This window comes from Pezoporus occidentalis, unplaced genomic scaffold (assembly GCF_034315485.1).
Source record: "Pezoporus occidentalis ecotype Australia unplaced genomic scaffold, CSIRO_AGI_Poc_V1 ctg147, whole genome shotgun sequence".
Taxonomy (NCBI): domain Eukaryota; kingdom Metazoa; phylum Chordata; class Aves; order Psittaciformes; family Psittacidae; genus Pezoporus; species Pezoporus occidentalis.
In genome coordinates, this window is record NW_026913284.1 from 1,666,452 (window position 1) to 1,689,038 (window position 22,587).

At 56.6% G+C, this 22,587-nt stretch overlaps 1 protein-coding gene across 1 annotated transcript in view; it reads left to right on the forward strand.

Annotated features, from left to right (window-relative positions):
- The first annotated feature begins 680 nt into the window (after positions 1–680).
- The window catches only part of SLIT1 (slit guidance ligand 1), a 60,302-nt gene continuing 38,395 nt past the window's right edge, over positions 681–22,587 (forward strand). The window contains exons 1-4 of the mRNA XM_062610479.1: positions 681–1,050; positions 12,869–12,940; positions 13,254–13,325; positions 13,943–14,014. Of these exons, the coding sequence (XP_062466463.1) occupies positions 848–1,050; positions 12,869–12,940; positions 13,254–13,325; positions 13,943–14,014 (419 nt within the window). The 5' untranslated portion in view covers positions 681–847. The remainder of the gene's footprint in view (positions 1,051–12,868; positions 12,941–13,253; positions 13,326–13,942; positions 14,015–22,587) is intronic.

A 22,587-nucleotide genomic window follows, 5' to 3' on the forward strand; every position in this document is an offset into this window, starting at 1 on the left:
ACAAAGATACTTGAGTTACTTTATTTCTGAAGACATTCCTTGGAGCGGGAAAGGACACAGCTTGTGCACAGCCAGGGCTTTAAGATTTGCTGTCTGCGCAGGGAGCGAAGAGCAGAGTGGAGATGTGTGCACAAGTTCCCCCTGCGTGCTGGGGTCATGGCCATAAGTACGACCCTGGCTGACAAGTGCCAGCCTGCCGTGTGGTCCCCACACCTCTCCTGCGCTCTGGACGATGGGGAAGGGGCTCTGAACTGCCGGGTGGGAGACAGACCACGGGCGCCTGGGGCACCCCGGCGGATGCAAAAGCTTCTGGCACCTCAGAGGAGAGGTGGGAATGCTCTGTCTGCCGCCGCACGGTTCCCAGGCTGTTTCTCTGGTCTCTGCAAGTCCCTCTGCCCGCACGCTACCCGCTGCACCCTGCAGCCACCTCACAGGGGGATCGGCTGCCCCCGGGCCAACCGCGCTGTCCTGGGAGGGGGGACACGGAGCCGGAGCCCACCTCGCTGCACAGCCGGGGCGGTGCTGAGCCCCGACGGCTCCGGGGGTGCCGCTGCGCTGCCCGGCCAGCACCGCTCCTACCGCCGGCGTCGGGGGTGCGGGGAGGGGCGGTGGCGGCGGCGGGGGGGCCCGTCGGGGCGGGCAGGGCGGAGGGAGGAGCCAGCGCGGAGGCTGTGCCTGGGCTGCGGGATGGGGCGGCAGTGAGAGCGGGCGGGTGTGCGCCGACGGGGCTCTCCCCCCGCAGCCGAGCTGAGCCGTGCCGAGCCGCGCTAAGCCGTGCCGTGCCCAGCCCCGCTCCGCTCCCCGGTGATGCGCAGCGGCCCCTCCGCCTAACCCGCTGCCCGCTGCCATGGCGGCCCCGGCCCCCGGGGTCCCGGCGGGGGTCCCGGCGGGGCTGCGGGCCGCTGCCTGGCTGCTGGCGTGCGCCGCGCTGTGCCGGGGCCGTGTCGCCGCTTGCCCGCCGCTCTGCGCCTGCAGCGGCACCACGGTGGACTGCCACGGTACGGCCCTGCGCGCCGTGCCCAAGAGCATCCCCCGCGGCACCGAGCGCCTGTGAGTACCGCGGCGCTTTGTCCGGCCCGGCGGAGCGGGAGCGGCCGCGGCGGGGGGGGGGGGGGGGTGTGCGGGAGACCGGCGGGGCGCTGGGGCCGGGGGCTTGTCCTGGGGGTGCCTGCAAGTGCCCAGCGCGGGGATGCGTGTGTAAGAGCCCGTCGGGAGCGTGTGCAGGAGCCCGTCAATGGGGTGCATGTGCTAAGAGTCCGTCCGTGGGGTGTGTGTGCAACAGACTGCCCGAGGGGGTTGTGCAAATGCCCGTGGGGCCGTGTGTGAACCCATGCCCAAAAGCGGCATGTGCAAGAATGTGGTGGGGTGAGTACATGTGTGACGTCCCGTTGAGTGGGGGGACTGTGCGTATGTAAAAGTGCTTGTCCAGGGGATGGGTGTGTAAGAGCCGGTTGGGTAAGGGTATGGGCATCATCCCCTCCATGAGGAGAGTGCAATAGCCCGTCGAGGTGGGGAGCAGTGTGTGCGTGCAAGAGCCCACTGGGCAGGATATGTGTGCAGCCCTTCATCTGTGGGAGGGGTGTGCAAGGGGTCCGGCATGTGCAAGAGCCTGCCTGTGGCAGTGTGTGTGCGAGCATGTGGAGTGGGGTTGGAATTAGACTTGTGCTCGAGGGGCAGCCTGGAATAGGTTGCAGTGTGCAGCTGCATCTCCCATGGTGGGTGTGTGGCTGTGAGTGGTCATGGGATACATAGTGTGCCGGAGAGAGTTCCTAAGGGTTCCAGCCACCCCAAGCCCCTGCCAATGCTGGGCACCCCTTTGTTCCCGGGAAGCCTTCCTGGGAGTGCTGCACATGGTGCTAGGATCAGGCCCCATTCCTCCATGCTCCCCTTGGGATCCCCCCAGTGTGAGCAGCCTCCAGCCGTGCACGCAGCTCACTCAGCCCTGCCCGTCCCCTGTGCTGGCACCTCACTGCTCATCAAAGCCGCTGCCCCATTCCCCCTGTGCTGAGGGTCTCCCTGGGTTCCTTGGTTGGACCCCATAAGGACAGCTTCTCCCATAGTCGTGGTTCAGCCGTCTGCGGGGGGTCCTGTGGCTCCTACTGGGCTCCCCAAGCAGGGGGATACCCCTTTGATGATGCACCCTGCTGAGCAGGTCCCCACGCTTGGGGACTGCAGCGGGTCCTGTTCTGGGGAGAGGGGCATGAGCTGGATGTGTCCAAGCTGCTGCTGGCAGCAGGTTCCCAGTGTGTGGGTGCCCCCAGTCCTGGCAGGAGAGCAGGGATGTCCCCAGCCTCTCCCCTCTGCTTGCAGTTGGAGCCTGGTGGCACAGTAACCCCCAGCTCCAGCTGTGGGGCCAGGCTAGCCTGAAATCCCCCTTGCAGGACAGGGAAGCATTGGGATGCCTCTTTCTTGGGCAGCAGAGCTGCAGGATGCATCCCGGGACAGCCACACACACAGTGCTGTGCTGCCTCCCGTTACTATAGCGTGATGTGCCCTTTGCCTGCAGCTGGGGAGAGACCCTGCAGGCAGGGACTGCAGGCAGCCTGGCAGCACCCAACCTGGCATGCTGGGAGCTCTGCGGGACACCGCTTCAGTGGAGTTTTTTGTTCTCCCACCATGATTATCCTCATACAAATGATTATCACACAGCCCAGCAACCTGCCTGATGCAAGCTGCAGTCTCATAGAGCTGGTTTATGAGCTCTGAGAGGGGATCCCCGTTTCCTCTGTTCCCAGGGCAGGACATAGCCTGCACGAGTCCTTTCTGCCCCTCAGGGAGCTCGGTGGGCTCTGCAGCATCGCCTTTCCATGCTCCATGGGGGATCATGGGCAGTGAGCTCCATCCTCTGTCCACCGGGCTGGTGCTCAGCACCGCTCAGACAAGATGATGCTGGAGTAGGCTGATGGAGGACACTCTTGGGTGGGCACCTTGCTCCTGCCCTACAGGGCATTTCTCCCCTTCTGACAGTGAGTCCTGCTTGCTGCCGCCTGTTCTGCCTCCACTGACCTGGCCCTCCGTGTCCGTCACTGCTCAGAGACGTGGGGTTTTCTGTATTCATGCAGCTGCCGATGCCGGATCTGCTGGCTGGGTTGGGCCAGACGTGCTGCTCTCTCGTGGGTGTTGTCTGCTGGATAACTACTTCCCGCTGTGTTGCTCACCCTTGCAGGTGCTTGAGGGTGTCTGTGCAGAGCAGGTCTATCTCCAAGCAGTGAATTCCTGCTGTAACAGCTCGTAAGCGAGTTCACATTCCCTGTAAAGAGGCTGCAACCTCGCAGGCTCCAGCTTCTCACCGCTTGATGGAGCAGGGTCAGCTAGCAACCGCAGGGGAGCCTGCAGCAGGCTCTGTGCTCCAGACTCGCTGTCTCCAAGGACTGGCTTACTTTGGGAAGCCAGAAACCTCTCGGTGGTGCTCTCCGCTACCTGTCTCTTTTCCCAAGCCCTGGGTTGTGCAGTGTGAGCAATGCCGACCTCACCATGTGCCGATGAGCAGTGCTGTCCTTCCTGTCACCTTTCCTGCCTGTTGCATGCCAGCAGCCTTGAGGGGCACCCAGCATGGTGTTTGGAGGCTCCAGGCTTTCTCCAGCCTATCTGAGCCCCCTGGTAGCATGGGTTGAACCCCTGGTCAGGGCACTGCTGCTGCCTCAGGCACACGTGCTGGCACTGCCAAAGTCACCACGGGGACTCAGCAGCATTCTGTGACGAGGTCTGAGCTCCATCACTTTTGAAATACACCCTTTTCCTTGGAAGAAGAGGGAATTATTTGCCTTGCAGAGTCACTGCAACTTTGGGGAATCATGGGCTGGGGGGAAAATGTCTTTTCTTCTGCTTGAAGGTTTCCCCTGTGATGCCTCCCCAGTGCCATGCCGTTGGTGGGGAGAGACATGGCTGGAGTCATGTCTGGGATGGAGCATGGGTGGTGGCTGCATGGGGGGACGTTGGACCCTCTTTACTGGAACCGGGGCACAGCACATTGCTCTCTAAGTGCCTTCTAATCTGCAACCCCACCTCTGCCTGGATCAGGCACTGAGCGGAGCGGCTTATGCTACAGCAAGGCAGGAAGCAGCAAAATCTCTGGGCGCTTTGCAGGGCTGCCTGTGCTCCTGCCTACGTCGCTGGCAAGCGCGATAGAGCAGGTCCTGGAGGCATCGTAGGCAGGACGGGATAATAATCCTCCAGCATTACAGTGTTATCTGCTCCCTGGAGCCCCTTTGGTCTCAGCCGCTGGAGGAGAGCTGTGGGAGAGGGACATGGTTCCGTTCCGTTCCCTGTTTGCTTGCTTTTCTGTCGTTCTTTCTTTGAAAGCGCCTCTGAAGAGCAGACTGCCCTGTCAGGGGGCTCCTCTCCCCTACCAGCAGGATCAGTGCAAATTTGCCGCTGCCAAATGGCTGCTTCCAGCCCAGGTCTTTGCTCATGGGGGATTAATAGAGCCTGATGGTGTTGCACTTGCTCCTGCTTTTGAAGTTTTCAGCTGGCAGCTGAGAATTGCCCCACTCACCCCTTTTGTCCCCTCTCTGGTGGGTTGAACATCCCTCCATCTCACTGTTGGCTGTGCCCCTCTCCCTCATGTGGGGGGCAGTGGAGCTGGGTTTTGGGGGTCCCCACTGCCACATCCCCCTTTGCTCTCTCTTCTCCCTCCCAAGGTCTCTGGCCTCAGCATTGCATGGGGCTCCCATTTGCCTTGTTCCACCAACCTGGGGGTTGCCTGTGCTGAGAAGGGCCCTGTCCAGACTGCAGCCAGCTCTGCCAGCTCTGCTGTCTCTGCCATCTGCATTGGCACAGAGAAGGGGTGCTGAGCTCCAGCCTTTGAGTAGAGGAGTGTGATGCTGCGGCAGCCGCACTTCGAAGCATGCTTGTGTGCTGCCCAACCATCCCCTGCCCAAAGCAAGCTCCTGATCAGAGTGTGTTTAATTCACGCACCCACATCTCCCTCCAGCCGGTTAATCACAGTGTCTGGCAGCAGCAAGGAGGGTGCATCGCAGCAGCACTCGTGTGTTTGACACCAGTTGTTGGGCTGTGTCTCCTTGGGGACTTCTGGGAATGTTAATTCTTAGGAAGCACCTTGAAGGGGGTCAACCTCTCCCTTTCCTGGGTGCCTGGGCAAGTTTCTGGTGTTGCAGATGAAGAAGCTGGTTGCAGAGGCAGCGAGGGAGAGCACGGGCTCTGCAGAGCTCTGAGGCAGGATGCAGGGCGCAGGACCAATGTCCACCCAGGGTAGCACCTGGCTTGTCCTGCTGACCTTGGCTCTCAGGAGACCCAGTGCAGGGCACGGGCAGGATGCAGGCTGGATGGGAAAGGCAGCCCTCTTGTAGCCCACTGCGGTGGCTTCCTTGGGAGCCTTCCTGGACAGAGGAAATTTGCAATTCTATTCCAATTTCTCCCTTCAGCTACGTCCAAGGCAGATGCTGTCTATATATCACCATGGTAACGCTGCGTTCTTGCTCTCCATGGAATTGCATGCTGGAAAAATATTAGTTTAAAAAACTATGTCGTGTTTGTATTGACTGGAGCTGAAGCTGATAACGGAGGATCTATTGTCCCCTGGTTGGGAAAAGTCACCAGTAACAGGCAATAAAGCCCGTTGGATTGGCCTCTGGTGGCCACTTCTCACCCCGCGCAGCAATTGCTTCCCTATAAACCCTTCCCTGGCTCTGTTTTATTGAGCCCTTTAAAACAGATATTTTTGCCTTAAATGTGCTGCCACTTTGCTCCTCTGGGGTGATGCATCATGCTGTCGGCAATTCCTTGCTGCTGAGGTGAGAGCGAGGAGGGGGATTTGTTCCTGGCTGTAACTGTGGCTCTCTGGTGTGCACCTTCAAGTGTAGTCCCTGCTGTGCCCAGAGCCTGCAGCCACGGGGTGAGCTGGACACAGCAGCAGTGGTGCTGGTTCAGGGTAGCACCCTGGTACACACGGGCGCAGAAACCATCTAGCTGAATCCTTACAGGATATACATTTGCTTTGAGTTTCATGCTTCCCTACTTCATTGTTTCCTACTGAACCTCCAGCCAGCAGAAGAGACAAGGCAGCTACAAAATGCAAAGGATGCTCGAGAGACCACCACAAGGAAGCAGAGCCTGCAGCATGGGGAACAGAAAGGATTTGGGTGCCACCAAGGCCATGTGGGCATGAAAAGGGTGTTTAGTGCAGGGAAAGGTTCATGAGCCCATGACCCCACACTGAGAGGGGCTTCTCCTTCATCCTTGGTCCAGCTTGCTCTCCTGGGTGGGTGAGATGAGCTCTGGAGCAGAACATGTGCATGTATAGGAGGGTGAGGTGGGCAACCAAGGAGCCTGTCTTTGTCTCGCATCCGAGTCCTTCATGGTTCCCTGCCCACTCCCGAGGTACTTAGTGCTGTGGATGCATCCTCTTTATCTTTATTGCTACCAAAATAACCTTCCATAAAACCTGACAGACAAGGAGAGATTTTTGTGCATGTTTAGTGGAAGGCAATAAAAACCAGTTGTGTGTTAGCAAATGGCCCCGTCCCAGGGGATGTCAGACCCAGATCCCTGGCAAGCTTCCAGTGTGAGCAGCTCCAAGGCTGGCCCCTGTCCCCACACAGGGGACAGCCAGGGAGGGCTGCAGTGGTGGGAGCAGTGAGCAGAGGTTTTCCTGCTGTACAGCACAGGCTCCAGTTAGCAATGTGGACAGTGAGAGGTGATGCTTTGCAGCGTGGTCACTAGGATCGTGGCACTGTTGGAAGCAGGAAGGGAACGAGGTGGGATGAAGGGACCTCTCTATGGTGATTAGTGCAGGGTCTGTCCTCTTGGGACCATCTCAGGCTTTCCTGCCACATAGAAGCTCTGAAGCTGTGTTGAGTATCTGCTTTCCTGGCATGCATTTTGGATGCACTTGCTGCTCAAAATAGCAGAGTGAGTGTCCTATGGGGGAGAGAGGCTGCTAGGAGGAGGAAGATCAGAAAAAAGGGAAGATTAATTTTTCAAGCAATGGAGCCAAGGAGCAGCTCTGGGCACCAGGAGTGGGAGAGATGCAAGTTCCTGGCCCTGGATAATTCTCAGCAGGAAGAAGCCTCAGCTCCAAAATGAGATGCTTCAGTGGTCTGGGCTTGAGCAGGCACCTGTAACCAAGCAGTTTGGGTGCGCTTGTCCTCCTATCCCTGCTCTGAGCTTCTCCAGGAGGGATGAGCAGAGGGAGTTTGCTGAGCAAGGTGCAGGTGAATTGGAGCTCGATCTGCTCAGTGGCAGGGTGAAGCCACTGGGAAGCAGAGAAGCCACGGGACCAGAAATACTGCTCACCAGGCTACCAGCACAACACAAAAAGCCAAATGTGGGGGGTATCAGGCAAATCTGTTCCTTTGTCTGAGCCTCAGTTTCCCCATTTATGAAACAGAACCAACTGCTGCCTCTCCTCAGTCACACCGCAGCTCAGGGAGTGTATTATTTTTAACCTGAAGGTGACACACCGCGATGCTGTGTGCATGTAAAGCATTCCCTGACTGTGAGTGGCTGATGACTGTGGTATCAAAACCCCAGAGAGAAGTTAGGAAGAGCAGAAAGCCTTACGGACCCACACCGTCAATGCTGTGCTTTGTGGGCTCCCCGTTGGCTAAGAGCAGTTATTCTGAGATAAGCCCAAACAGCTGCTTTTGGAGCTCTCCCCTTTTGGGCACATCACCCTGCAGGCATTTAGTAGGGGGGTGCTGGCAAGGTGTTCACTCTGGGGTGCAAGGCACGCTTAAAGGGACTTTGCTTAATCCTCTGGGCACCTTTGCTCTTCCTTGAGGGGTCTGATCAGGGCAGGGATGGGAAGGAAAAGGAGAAGGTGCTGAGCCCCTTGTGCAGCGGTGTCAGCCCAGTGTGGGTACTCAGTGCCCCTTCCCTGAGCAGCAGCACCCCTGTACTCCCCCTTGGAGGGGATGGAATTAGCACCCAGATGTGCCCCCAGGGGCTGCAGGGATGCAGTGGGCATCGCTGATGCTGGTACTGGAGGGGACCAGCTTTCCTGGGGAGGGGCAGAGCTCTGCCCTGCCTTTCACTGCTCGGGCAGCTCTGTGAGCCCGTGCTGGGGCTTGGTTACATTCAAGCAGCCGTGTGGGATCTTGAGAAGACTTGAAAAATGCAATAAAAGCATAGGATGAGAGGTTGCAGCTGTTCTGTCCCCCAAGTGCTGAGCACAGGGGTCAGGCCGGGCTCTGAGCCCGGTCCATGTTTCCATTAGCAGTCTGTGTGACGGGACACGAGCTGCTCATGACATTTGCAGATGCAAGCCAGGCTGGGATAGATGCAAAAGGGCTGGGGGACAGCTGCGATTTCAAATTGGGTTTGGCAAAGAGGGGGAATGGGCTGACAAAAAGCATGCAGTTTCCTGGGAACTCAAGGGAGGTCTTTGGTAGGAGGGTATCAACAACAGCACAGATGTGAGATGGGAGCACAAACTGAGCAGGTCCTGCCCCTGAGAAGCCCCTCAGAAGAGTTCTGCCCTGGGAGATGGGGCTTGCTGGGGGGAACAGGGATGGAAGAGGGACCTGTGTGGGCAAGGGAGCAGCCTGGTCTATGCAACATGGTGTCTTGGGCAGGCAGGGATGGGGTTGATTTGCAGCAAGAGGGGTTCAGAACAGAGTTCTGGAAATGGTCTTGAGGCAGGAGCAGTGACATGCTGGAATAAGGCATGGGAAGCATCAGGCCCTGTCCCTGAAGGAGCCATGTATGCATCTGTCAGGATTGATGGAGGGCTGCAGAGATACTGCTGTGGGGTGTGTGACCTTGCAACCTTCATTTCTTCGCTTCTCTGATCATTATCTGGCACTGCTGGCTCCAGCTGGGGTCAGGCCTCTGGGATGTAAGATACAGAGCCACTGGGAGGGGAGATGTGCCCCTAGGGACCCCTGCTCTGAGCCAAGGGCAGGAACAGCAAAGCAGTGGGGACCGTGGAGGGAGGGACACATCACATCAACGATGCAACTGCCAGCCTCAGCAGGGACAAGGACTGTAGCGGTCCTTGACTTGGGGTCTGCAGGAGCATGGCTGGCTGCAGGCATTACGGGCACAGACCTCCTCTTCACCTCTGCAGTCACCACCACTCTGTGCTGGTAGGGCTGGGACAAGTGGACATTTCTCCACGTGGGGGTACAAATGCAGGGTTTCACTCTGCCTTCTTAAAAGTGGGACTCCGGGGAGCACAGCAGTTGGGATTTCTGCCTCAATGGGAGAGCAGAGCTGAGCTGAGCACAAGGACAGGAGTCACATGTGTGCCAGATAGCTGATGCTTTTGCAACAGAGTGTGGATAGTGGGATTGCGCTGTCTGCTCCTTCCCCTTCCTGCTCCTGATAAACCAGTGCCCAGGGAAACACCACGCATGTTGGCTGTATTTAATAAATTACCTCTCAGCATTTGCACTCTCTGAGGTTGTTACTGAGTTAGAGTAGCTCCAAACCCTGCAAAGGGAAAAGGCGCATCAGCCCCCCCCCGGGGAATGGAATAAGCCATTCAAAGCTAGAAACCAAATATAAACCCAGACTATGCAAATCCAGTCTAACGAACTCCGCTGCAGCACAGACATCCCATCTGGGAGTGGGATGATTCACAAGCAACGTAGCAAAGGGACTGCTTGTTTTAATGACTTTCCTCTTCCCAGGAAGAAGTGGGAGGGGGGCTGAAAAACCTGAAAACTTGAAGGTTGCAAATGAAAATCCTCTGCCTCTCCAGCACAGGATGAGGTTTGGATGAACATGAAGATGCTTTCTGGTATTAAATCCTATGGATTAACGGCGAAAGAGCATCCCCTGCATCTCTGCTTTCAAATCACAGTCCAGAAACGCAACCAATCTGCCAGGCAGCTCCCCAGACACATCAGTCCTTATCAAAGCTCTGCTGCGTGGGGCAGGGCAGGGTGTTTCGCTTCACTAGGAAAGGGCACAGAGGAAGCGAGTGAGCAGCTGAGCAATGGGGGTCTGGCTTTCTGGGCACAGCAGACTGTAATTTATCACCATGAGGAACTGAGGGAGTTTAGAGGGGAAAAAACAGCACGAAGTTAAATAGCAGTGTTGCCTCGGCATCCTTACAAATAAGCTTTACCTGCTGTTCATTCCCATCTTGGTTGCAAAGGCCATCATTTACCCGAACAAAGGCAAGGGGGGATGCTGAGAGCGGTTGTCAGGGAGCATGCAGGGCTGGTTCCTGAGCGAGCAGGGTTGTGAAGGGGCCCTGGAAGACTGCCCTGCTCAGGGATAGCCATCAGCCCCAGAGCTGGAGCACCATGAGGCTGCTCAGTGAGCATGCAGGGAGCAGAGGTTGTGGTGGGTTCTCATGTCCCTTTTCAGCACATTCTGCTTGTGCCTCCTTGTGCTGGAAAGGCTTTATCCCAGAAGGTGCCTAGGAGGTGTGGAGGGACTGTCTGTGTCCAGTCCATGGCTCTCAGGTGTTTCTGCAGATCTCCACGCTGCTCTGCCTGTGCTCTGCCTCTGGCAGGAGCTCTGGGATGCTGGTGCTCCAAGCACCCCAGGGGTGTCCGAGCCCGCCTTGGGCTTTGCAGGCTGAAGGGTAAATATTCGCTTTCATATGGATCAGTTTTTAAATCAAGCCTCTCTGCTGTCTCCAGTATTCGAGATTTCCTAACTCCTAATTTTCACTTACGCGTTGCAGCCAAGCTGACGTTAGATACGTCTAAAAGAAGGTGACATGGGAGTCCTGCTGGGGACCTTTCCTCACCAGGAGCTCTCAGATGAGTGCCATTACCTCCAGCATGGCCTAGGGAGCTTCCAGGCAATCTGCTTTGGCAGGGACCCCTTAGGACATTTGAAGAAAACCACTCCTGAAGCTGGGGTTTCTCCCTGCCCTTAGCTGACCCCAGGGCTGTGGTCCATCAGGACACATCTGTATGTATCGAGCCACCCCTCCTGCAGTGACAGATGCCCCTACAATGCCCCAGTGCCTCGTGCCTGGAACTTACAGCCTGGTTGTGGGTTTTGCTCTCCAGGAGAGGGGCAGGACTGAGCCCCACGGGGTGCAAGCTTGCGGGATGGAGCCCCAGTTCTGAGAGCCAGATGTGCATGCTGTGCGCTGCTGTATGGGAGCTGGGCGAGCTGTGGGGCTGCAGAGCCCGAGTGTGGGTTTCAGTTTAATCGGCGGGGCTGGGGAACCTCTATTCATTCCCCGCTTGCATTCATCTGTGTCCTAGTAACGTGCTCTCCCAACCTCCTTCCCAACACAGGCACACACGGCTGGATAATGGCAGGAGCCCGGCAATCTCAGGCGCTGAATAGCGGTGTAATTACGAGGCTATAATGGCGAGCTGGAACTCATTAGCCATTATCAGCCATTTCAGCAGGACAATGGCAGCACCCTGGGGTGCACGGCTGCGCTGTCTGTACCCGGCACGCTGCTCAGTGGCTCTGAGGCCAGCCCAATGCTGACCCTGACCCCTTGCTTGGCCGCAGAGCCCGGTGGAGGGAGACTGGCTCTGGATGGGAACGATGGATTTTGTATTCAGTTCCTCGTGTGAGTCGGGCGTTCCTGCTCCCCGGACCCGCTGGGAGGTTAAAGAGCCCTTGGTGCTGGGGTCCTGCCCAGGCACCACAATCTGCTCTGGGCTAACACCGCCTGCCTCTCCCCTTCCCTGGCTCCAGCACCTTGTTCTTCCCTTGACTGCCTCCTCCTCCTCTTTAGTTTATTTGGTTTCCTCTTTATTTCTGTGTCTGCATTCAGTGCAGTCTGCAGCGTGGGAGCCCTCCCCAGGCTGTGCATTCGTGTGGGCATCCTCCATCCCCAGCACATGCCGTGGGCAGATCAGCCTCATCGCAAGGAGCAAACACTGCCGAGGAGGAAGGTTCTCTCCTGCTGTAGGGTGCTGCACAGGAACTGCAAGTCTGCAGACTGTGGGTCCCAGGGCTCAGTCCCACTGTTCATACAGTGCTCACAGCCCAAATGTAGAAAGGCGCTGCAGAGCCAAGACTGCAAGGTGCAAATCTCTGCAGCTCCCCACTCAATGTATTTTAAAGCAGGATAATCCTAGCAGGGGCATTTTTGAGACTGTGATGTGGAGAGACAGGGAGGTGCAGCCTGCAGGCTGGGAGCAGAGCCCCTGCCACATGTAGGTCCAGCAGTGGGGCACTCCTTGCCATGGATAGGTGTAGGCACCCCAGGTGCTGCTTTTTCCCCTATTTTCACCAGTGAGGTGAGCAAGCCAGGGCAGCATCTCCCGTGTGGCTGGAGTACCTGTCCCCCCGTGCTAACCCAGTGCTTCTGCATGAAAGAGATGCCAGGAGGAGCAGCTTGTCCTGTGCAAGTGTCTCTTGGAAGGTGAAACTGGAAGTGTGGCTTATTCTCCAGGCAGAAGGTGTGAGATGACTGCACACTGAACCAGGCATAATTGTGGGTGACTTGCAGCTGGGTGTTTGCAGGGACCTTGCTTTTCTCTGGGACAGTGGTTTGCTTTCTTATTACCCCTGCCCTCTCTGAGCCACTCTGCATTTTGGATGGCCCTAATGGGTGTTTGCTGCATTTCCAGAGTGCAGTGAAGTGCATCCAGCCAGACAGCTGCTGGCGTCGCTGGGCTCCTTATTGCATTGCAAAGGGTTCTGGGGCTTCTGTCCCAAGGGAGGCATTGAGCACGGGGACAGGGAGATGGGGGATCTGGGCAGTCCCTGTGCCTTGCTGCTTTGTAGTCCATGAAAGATGCCAGCTGACACACTTCTGGTCAGCCAGACTTCTGTGTGCCCAGTAAGAATGAGGGTCCCCTCCAGAGGTAGGAGGCAGCCTTGCCGTCCTGGTGAGGGACACAGAAGTGCACCAGTTGCTGCTGTTGTTTGTCCCTGTCTGCCCTTTCTGCAAGACAGGCTCTTACTGGGGAGCCCCAGTGCCTGGACACCTCCTGAGCTCTTCCTTGCTGATCTCTGCCTCTTCTCTCCCCAGGGAGCTCAATGGCAACAACATCACACGGATCAACAAGAACGACTTTGCTGGGCTGAAGCAGCTCCGCGTCCTGTGAGTTCCTGGCAAGGGGATGTCTGCTGTGACCCAGGCGGGGACTGTGCTCACCTTGTGGCCTCTCCTGGGGCTGGTAGAGATGATGCTGAGCCCTTTGCTGGGCATTTACCAGCAAGGCTGGAAGGCATCCGCATTGGGCTGAGCATGGTGGGCTTCCACACAGGAGGGAGTGGGGAGAGAGGGGCTGGGTTGTGTTGAGGAGAAGGTGGGAGCGAAGTGGCCCTGGGTGCAGAAGGGCGCTGGGGATACTGCCAGTGAGATGGAGTTGCTGAGATTCGCCTTCTGGAAAGCTGACCCCTTTTCTCCACAGGCAGCTGATGGAAAACCAGATCAGCATGGTGGAGCGTGGGGCATTTGATGACATGAAGGAGCTGGAGCGGCTGTGAGTGCAGGGCATGGAGGCGGGTTGGTGAGGGGCCACCAAGCTTAGTTGCAGAGAGCATCCTTTCCTTAAGCCATAAAGTATCGGTGCTGTCTGACTTCAAACAGCTCCTCTGCTGCATTACAGTGGTATTTTAGTGTGGGAAGCAAACCCATTTCTGTGGATCTTAAAAGTCCTTTCTGATGTTTTTGAGGTGAGGGGCAGGTTAAACACAAATCACTCTTGCTGTTACCAGCTGTGTCCTGTGTGTTACTGAGGGAGCCATAAGTTCCAGTCCAGTACTCAGTAAAACAGCTCAGCAGTTTAAAAACCCTGAGCAAATATGAGGAGCTGAGTGAGCAGCAGGTTAACAGTGCAGTTAAGCAGCAATCAGCAGTTAACAGCTTGGAGTCCTGTCTTCATGTAATTACAACATTGTGAGGAAGTCTATTAATGCCCCATTGGTTGCCCCAGTGCTGTGAGCAGGACAGGGGTGTCCTTGCCAGGTGGGATGCTGTGCTCTAATGGTCCCTCTGGCTGAGCCAAAGGTCCCAGCTGTGCCTGGAGCTGCTGGCTGGGTTGCAGGCAGGGTGACTGCCTTGCCCTCAGAACCCTGACCTCTTCCTCCTTCTCTGCAGACGGCTGAACCGCAATCAGCTGCACACCCTGCCTGAGCTCCTCTTCCAGAACAACCAGGCACTGTCAAGGCTGTGAGTACCCCCTGTGCCGGTGGGGCTCCCCTGCGGGCTTTCTTGCGGGGCTGCTGTGGGGTTTGGAGGGGCACTGACATCCCTGCTTCCAGGGATGGTGGTTACCGGTGTCTTGTCCCAGTGAGCGCCTGATGTGTGGCAGGGGAATGCATCCTGTTTCTGAGCAACATGCAGCATAGTAGGGCATCAGCTTGCCTTGTGGAAGACCTGAGATGGGTGCTGTTACAGGCCGTGTTGAATGTCTTTGCAGTGTGTAGAGATGCGGAAGATGGTGGGCGCAGTTTGGGCTGGGGCGAGCATCACCAAGCTGGGCTGTGCCTGCACAGTGCCGGTTGCAGAGGTGCTGCGAGCCCTGCAGCCTCCTCTCTGCATGCAGATCACAGGCTGTGGAGCGGGGTGCCCTTACACCCTAGATTGGGTTTTCCTGAAAGGAGGGTGAAGGAGGATGTCCCCAGGGGGTCACATCCTGCCCAAAAAACTCCTCAGGGCACACAGAGCCCCAAAGCCCTGCTCAAGAGTTGCCTTTCTACTGGTGCCTGGGGCAGCCTGGGGAAGGAGGGGGAAGCCCTGCCCAAGGCTGATCCAGCACCTCGTGTCTGCTACTCCCTCCCTAGCTGTCCCCATCGCTGCCTGTCCCTCTGCACCCATAAAAACATGCCCAGGGACTGTCTTTTGTTGTGCAAGCAGCAGCTCTGCAGACTCCTCTGCTCCTCCTCCCTCCATGAAGCAGCAAGCTGCCTGGGGTGGGCTGCGGGGGTTTTGATAAATACTCTTTTCTGTGTTGGCTTTCCCTTTCCTGGGGCTGCTTCACATGGGCAGCAGTGCCATTGGCAGTGCCAGCATTGTTCAAACTGCAGGACCTCCTCCTAACAAAGCATTTACTGGCTCTCAGCTATGTCAGGCACCATGCACGGTGGGAATGGGGCTGTGAGTAAGAAAGGTGCATTTAAATGGCTGAGAGAACTGGGGCTGTTTAGTCTGAGGAAGAGAAGGGTCATGGGGGACCTTATCACTCTCTACAACTACCTGCAAGGAGGTTGTAGTGAGGTGGGGTTCGTCTCTTCTGCCATGTAACAAGTGATAGGACAAGAGGTAATGGGCTCGAGCTGCACCGGGGGAGGTTAGGTTGGATGTTAGGAACAATTTCTTCACCAGAAGGGTGATCAGGCATTGGCACAGGCTGCCCAGGGCAGTGGTGGGATCACCGTCCCTGGAAGTGTTCAAAAACCATGTACACGAGGCCCTTAGTGACATGGTTTAGTGATAGACTTGGCAGTGCTGGGATAATGGTTGGACTTTATGGTCTTAAATGTCTTTTCCAACCTAGTTGATTCTGTGATTCTATGAAATTTGGGCTGGATGCTCCCCGTTGCTCTGAGAAGACGCTTGCACCCTGTGCTGATTCACAGTGCATAGGAGCAGGGCAGCTGTGGCTGAGATATTAGCTCTCCGCTTACAGCATCTTGTATCTCCATGTCTCAGCTGTGAGATGAGGATGCCAGATCCCTGCTGGGACAGGGTATGAGTGGGTGAAATAACTGAATGGGCTGAGACATTGCCAGGACAGGCATGGCCATGTTGGGGCCAGTCAGCCCTGCCTGCACCTGCAGGCTGCGGCTGAGCTGTTTTGCTCAGCAGCAATTCTGTTTAATTCCAGCAGTGCCAGGGAGTTGGTCCTGGCGTCCGGCTGGAGGTGATGTAATGAAGGGTTAAAACACAGCGGGTTTGCCAGCATGGGATGTGTGAAATGGTGGACCTCTGCCAGAGATGGGCCTAGGTAATGGCAGCTGATAGCGCAGGCGTTCAATTAATTATCAAACGGCATTTGTTGAGCTCAGCTGTGCTGCATCCTGGCGCCAGCAAGGGCCCATCCTCCTGCAGCGCCCGCTGCAGAACAAAAACACGGTGGGGAGAATTATTTCACAAACATTAATGTTTCCCTTTCAATCTTCTCTAGGTTTGAATACCAGGCTCTTTCTAAAAGCAAACCCCACGGTTCACTGGGGAGATGCAGGCGGGCAGCCCCCCAGGCAGGCTGTGTGGTGTGCCCCTCCACGGGCTGTGAAAAGGTGTGCAGGGCACCATATGTACTGCTGTGGGTGAGGAGGGGTGTGCAAGATGCTCCTTGTAGCCACCCCATGTTCAGGTGTGGTTTAGCCTCTGCCTGTTGTTTTGCTGTTGCTTCTCACATCATGGTGGTTGTTTTGGGCCTATTTCCTCCTGCCCTGCCTTGAAGCTGTTTTCTGCCCATCTCTGCTGTGGCAAACTCCACTTGGACACCAGCACCAGGGTTTTTTCTTGTGCAGTGTGGGGCTGTGTCTGTGGTGCCATGTAGTGCAAGATTTGGTGGGCACTCAGAGTAGAGAGCCCCTGCAATGAGCCATGGGAAGCTGTGGGACTGGGGACACACTGAGACACTCACCATCTTTCCCTGCAGCACGTTACCCACATGGCACCTGTGGTATTGAGGGCAGAGGCGGGTGCTGCATTTGGGCAGCAGTCTTATATGTTGGAGGACTTGCAGCTCCCTCTCCTCACATGGCTGCCTGTTGCTGAGGTGTTTGAGGATGGTTTTGGGGGACAATGGGGCAGGGGGTGCCCAGGGCAGAGCTTGTCTAGACACACTGTCATGCTGGCTTAGCAGGAAGGTGGGATTTGGACCGGTGTTAGTCCAGATAGTGTAGGAGGTCATAAGGACACTCTTAAATTGCTGCAAACCTGGCTCAGGCTACAGTGATATGAGTCAGTGGGGAGTAGGTTTAAGCTAAGTTGAAATCAGCTTGCCTTGAACTGAAACCAGAGCCTCTCCACCAGGCTTTGCACTTATTTAACTGCTGAAATGGATCTGGGGGGCCCCATCGCTTGGCTCCCCTTCCCTGCCCCAGAGGCAGGCTGGGACCTGTGCTGGTCATGAAGAGTGCTCTAAGCAGCACTGTGCCCTTGCAAATCCTGGTCTCCAGACTGTTTCCAGCAAGCAGTGCCTGTGCAAGCTTCCCCTTGCCCTGCCTGCTGTGGCCACCTGCAGCATGCTCCTCTTGCTCCCAGGGTATGTCCTAGGTCCTTGTCCTCACACCCTGGTACTGGGAGATCTCAAATCAACAGAAACTGGCTGAACAAGTCAGGCTGAGATCTGTGTAGCTGGGAAATGAGGCTGGCAGATGGGTGGCAGCTGAAGGAGAAAGCCAGGGGTGGATGCAGGAACCAGTGGGGGTTGCTTAGATGGGTACCCGGGTTCTGCCTTCTTCTAGGCTTAGTCTTGATGCATCTTTAGCAACACATCAGCAGTATGACAGCAGGTTAAGGCAGGTATATTGAATGTGGCGTATGGGATACCAATAGAGCTGTTTTCCACTGTACCTTGAGCCTCATAGAAATACCTTGGAAGCATCAGACCTTAGGCTTGGGTAGGGATGGAGAGCTTTTTGTCCACCGCCCAGGTCTGAGTGTCAAAGCCTAATCCACAGTGGTGGTGCTTTGTGGTCTCCCAGCCTGACTGCAATTAGTTACTCGGATCTTGGCTATAAAGAGCATTTGTGCATCAGTATAATGGAAAGGGCTGGAGTTAAACCTGATCCGTCAGGGCTTAAATAAACTGGGAAATGTCAGGAAAGGGCCAATGGAAAGCAAACCTCAAATGAGAGGGCATGGGGGAGGTGAGACGCCTTGAGAGGAATGTTTTCCCCTTGGTATTTGGGAATATTGACCTGACGCCTGCCCAGAAACCATCTCAGGCTGAGGTGGTGGTGTGTGTGTGTGTGGAGGGGTGGTGTGTGTGTGCCAGTACCTCAGCAATCAGGCAGAGGGACTCTCCACATGGTCTCCTTTATTTATATCCACGGATAACTCATTAAGCAGCCCCGGTGGCTGGAAATGGTGCTGATCTGAGGTTTCACTGCAGAGCGCCTGACCCCAGTGACCCCATCTCAAAATGGGCTTAATTAAACTGTCAGCACTGGACAGAAGAACAAAGCGCCATGGGCCAGGAGGGGCCATGGTCCCCCAGCAGCTCGCTGGGGAAGAGCACATCTCCTGTGAGGTGGAGAGCTGGTACAAAACGGATCTTTCCTTCATCGAGAATTACCCAGGCAAGAAGGTGACCTCTGCTATTGCACTGCCCAGCGCTGGTCCCTGGTGCCCCACAGCCGTGCGCATCTCAGCTCTGCACAGGGTTCCCAGTGCAGCCCTGCAACATGCTGGGAGCCAACGGGGTGCTGGCAGACCTTGCTTCAGCATCTCTCCCGAGCTGGCAGGAGTTGTCTTTTCCCTTGGGAGCGGGGCATCCAAACCTTTGAGTTTCTCTCTGCTCCCTTGGAAGGGACAAGGAAGGATGGGAGAGGACTTTTGTAGCCGTCTCACTTATCTCCCTCAAAAACCTCCCCCTGAAGCTGTTTCTAAGCCCTTTTGGGTGTCCTGGGTGGGGAATGCAAGGAGGAGAGAGGGGGCTGAGGTGGCCATAGCAGCAGGGTGAGAACAGAAATGCTGCGGGTGCATCATCGGGGAGGCAAAGACGTGGGTTTCGGAAATGTGCTAAAGGGAGCCAGGATGACTATAAATAAATGGTTTGCTTCAAGGGAAGCGGAGCTGGTGTGAGGGGAGAGAGGAGTGGTGGGTGCTTGGCTGCAGGGAGCTCTGGGGAGGTGTTCCCACAGGGGAGCAGCGATCCTGGCTGGATGTATCCCCCCGGGAGTAGCCACACAGGTTTCCCTCATTGCTGCAGCTGCTCCGTGCTCAGTGGAGTGGGAAGCTGAGAGAGGATGAGCAGAGAGTGGGGAAAAAAGGTCTTGTCTCCAGAAACAGAAAGATTTAGGACATAGGCCACGGTCTGTTGATTCCTGTCGGACCCATGCCAGCAAAAATTGTGGAGGAGACAGTTCTGCACCAGAGCTGGCAGCCAGGCCCGGGGGAAGGGCCGGCGGTGCTGCTCTCCTGCCTGTAAGGGCAGGGGCTCCCTGGAAACAGCATTAACATCTCAATCAGGACCGGTGGCTTTCTGAGCCCGGCACATGTGAAATGCTGTAGGAGCAGGGGGGATTGTCACACTCCTGCAAGGTGGCCGGAGCCTGCAGAGGGGTAGCAATGCTCTACACTTCCTTCTGTCTGGGAGCTGAGACTGAGACCAGGGGCTGATACACCCCACTCGGGACCAGGGGTATTTAAAGATCTGGTGAGGAGGGAGTTCAGAGCTGAGCTGCAGAGAGCACTGCAGCTGCCTGGGCGGGGAAGGTTGCCTTATGGTGAGCTCTGGGACTGGTTCCTCTCACCATCCCTGCATCTGGCTAAACCGAGCCCTAATTGCCTTTGGAAAAGCAGGCAGAGAAAAATGGAGCGCTGCTAAATAACTTGAGAAAATGCAAATGACATCCTTCAAGAAGGAGCAGGCCACAACCACGCAGGAGGAAGCTGTGAGCTGAGTAGTAGCAAAACAGGGTGACAAGTGAAAAAGGAGCTGTCAGAGAAAGGAATAACAAAACAGGCCCTGCTTGGATGGGGCTGGCTGCGTGTGGGAGGTGTTACTTGCGAGACTGTACCAGTGACCGTTCCTTTTGGCACTGCACTGGGAAAAACCCCAGATAGGAAAGGGAGAGATGGAGAAATGTCAGGACAAAACCCGTGTGCTCGGTGGTGGCTGGGTATAGCAGTGGAGCAGCCCATGGTGGCGGGTGGCTGTGCTGGTGTCAGGTGGGGAGGTGTGGGTGCCGGGGGGATGCTGCAGGGGGATGCGGGTACTGCAGCTCTGCTTCCCTCCCATCAGGGTGACTTGCCAGCCTGAGCCCTGGTTTTGATCAGCAAGAGGTTTTGGTGCCTGCCTGCGTGTTGGCTCCCTGGGAATGCTGCCGCAGTGGTGGGCTGGCTCTGGCTGCGCGCCGGCTCTCCTGTGCCAGGCACCCGCCCCGTCCTCCCACGGCAATAGCTCCTGTTGGGGCTTTGGCTGAGGTTTGCTACCTCCAGCGAGGTTCTGCAGCCGGCGCCTGCAGCCGCTGCGTGGGAAAGGACCTGCTGGCACCACGTTGTGTTTTCATCTTTCCGTGCTGGAGCAGGGTCACTCCGGATCCCCAGGCGTGCAGCCCTTTGCTCTCTGCACAGATGTGTATATGCTGGTGGCCCTGTGCAGAGCTCCATGGTCCAAGAGTTGGAGCAGAGAGCAGCTCCCCCAGAAGCTAACTTCCCTGCTTCCACTTCCCCAGCGTCCCATGTTTCTGTCCCAGCTGCCCCCTCTGGCAGAGTCCCACTCCCCTTGCTGGGCAAGGGCCAAGTGTCCCTGCTGTCACAGTGCCCACATTTTGGCCGTTGTCCCCTTGACTGCTGGTGCTGTACCCCCTCATGCTCCCCAACAAAGCCCCTTCTGTTAGGGACAGAGCAGGGCTAGGGGGGCCAGGCTGGGACATGTCCCCCCGAATACCAATCAGGAGGGGGAGCATGGTAGCTGAGGGGGGGGACCTGTGGGGTCTGCATGCTGCAGGACACCCCCCACCAGCCAGGGGGATGGGGAGGGGGAAGAGAGGCCTCGCCACAGCCCCCAGGAACAAAGAGTCAGTGTGGCTCGTGACAGCTCTACGGAAACACAGGGAAACAAATGTGCCACTAATAGGTGGGGAGGTTACCTAGGAAAAGATGCTGCCAGGCAGGCGGGCAGCCAGCCCCCTTCCCAGCGGGCTGGCAGGAGGCAAGGGGCTGGGGCTGGCACCCCCAAACTCAGAGGGGACATAGAGAGCTGCAATGGGGCCAAGGTGAGGCAGGTTTGCATGCCCATGTCTGTGGGGACAGCATCCTTATGAGCACAGCAAGGACATCTCTGGGTTTTTGTGTGGTGTGTCCCTGCTGGGAAGCAGCAGTGCTGTGCAGGGAGCTGCTGGCTGGCTGCATGCTCTCCCCTTTCTTCCTCTACAACTAACGTGCCGCAGACCTCAGCTTTCTTGGGGGGGGGGGCAAGAAGACTCCATGGGGGATCCTGATTGCAGCCAAACCTCAAAGCCTCACGAATTAAACACTTGTTTAAGATCTTTTTATATTTAAGTGCTTCCATAAGCTTTTGGGGACCTGACTCGCAGTCTCTGGAGGCACAGGAGTGCCAGGGCGAGGGTTGCTGCCATGCCTCAACTTGCTGCTGAGCATCCCCCCTTTTGCTTCCCATCAGCCTGGGCCCCCTCCCACCGGGGTGATGAAGCAGACACTGCACAGGGGTGCCCCAGCCCCTAGCTCCATCCTGTGCCATTGTCCCGCCGGTGAGCTGCCAGGACCAGGCATTGCCAGCCGGCTGCCTGGAGATAATCTGTCCCCTCCCTCCATGCACCCTGTTGTGCTCCTGACCCGAGGCTGGCTCTGGCTTTCTGGGTGTTGAGCTGCATCCAAGGTTTCCGTGGCAATGAGTGGGGTCGATCCCCACTCCCGGGGTTCCCTCCTTGCGCCACCGGCTCTGCTGGGTGCACCCTCAGTCTTGGGTTGAGTGCAGGCTTGGATTTGGGTTTTGTAATGTTATTAAAGCAAAGGGGTCTGGGTCTGCAGTGAGGTGCAGCTCCCAGCCCCCTGCCCCCTCTGGCAAAGTGGCCCCCCTCCGCTTGGCATCGTGCGGAGCTTCCCTGCCCAAGTGATCCCTGCCACACTGGCAAACGGGAATCTACAACTGACAGGAAAGAGTGATGGAAAATCATGTTGTCCTAATGCTGGGCAGCAGTACTAATTACACAGCTATTAAAACACAGGAGAATTACTTATTCCCTCCCCGCCTCACAGCTCATTGCCTGCATTGTGCCACATTCACCCCTTGGTTACCTCTGGTCCCCTGAAAGAGTTAAAAGAGCACTCAGAGAAGCCGATCCCTTTGTCCTTATATTTTGAGAGCAGAATAAAGGCATTTTCTCCCTCCTGTTTTCACAGCTCAGATGGCATAATGGTTCAAGGTACTATTAAAGAATAGTGAGCAGAATTAGCCTTTGATAATTTGACTTTCAGGATGTGGAAGACAGAAGTTTTATGCCGTGGTTTTAGGGTGAGTTGTAACTTGGTACTCCAGCATGTAAATCCCACAGGCGTGTTAATGTACACAGCCAGGTAATTAACCTGTGTTTTCTGCTTGATTCTCCTGCGGGTGGATGCTGGATCCCCTCTTCCATGCTGCTGGGACTGCCATGAAAACGAGCGGTCAGCAGTTTCCAGCACTGCTTCCAACAGCTGCCTGCAAGGGTTTCTGTCCGTGTCTGCTCTCTGCTGCTCCGGAGGGGCCTGTGGTGCTGTCAGCATCACTGCTGGACCGTGCAGCCCTATGCTAGCAGCTCTGCTTGGCGGGCACTGGCATCTTGCCCAAGCAGGCTGCCTGGGGCAGTGGGATGCTTTACCCCCTGCAGGTCATTTTCCCTGTGCTAAGGTGCTGTAAAGACCAAAGGTGTGAGTGTGAGTGGGGAAGATGCCCGTGGGGGGTTCCTGGTGGGGCAGGGCTTGTAGGCATTTCCAAGGGGAAGCTGTCCCCTGCCCACAGTGATAGGCTGGGAGCATCCTGTTTTGAAGAGCCCACTTCCCCATGTGTGCCAATCGGTGTCCGTGTGCAAAGAAACCCGGACAGCAGTGTGCGGGGGGTG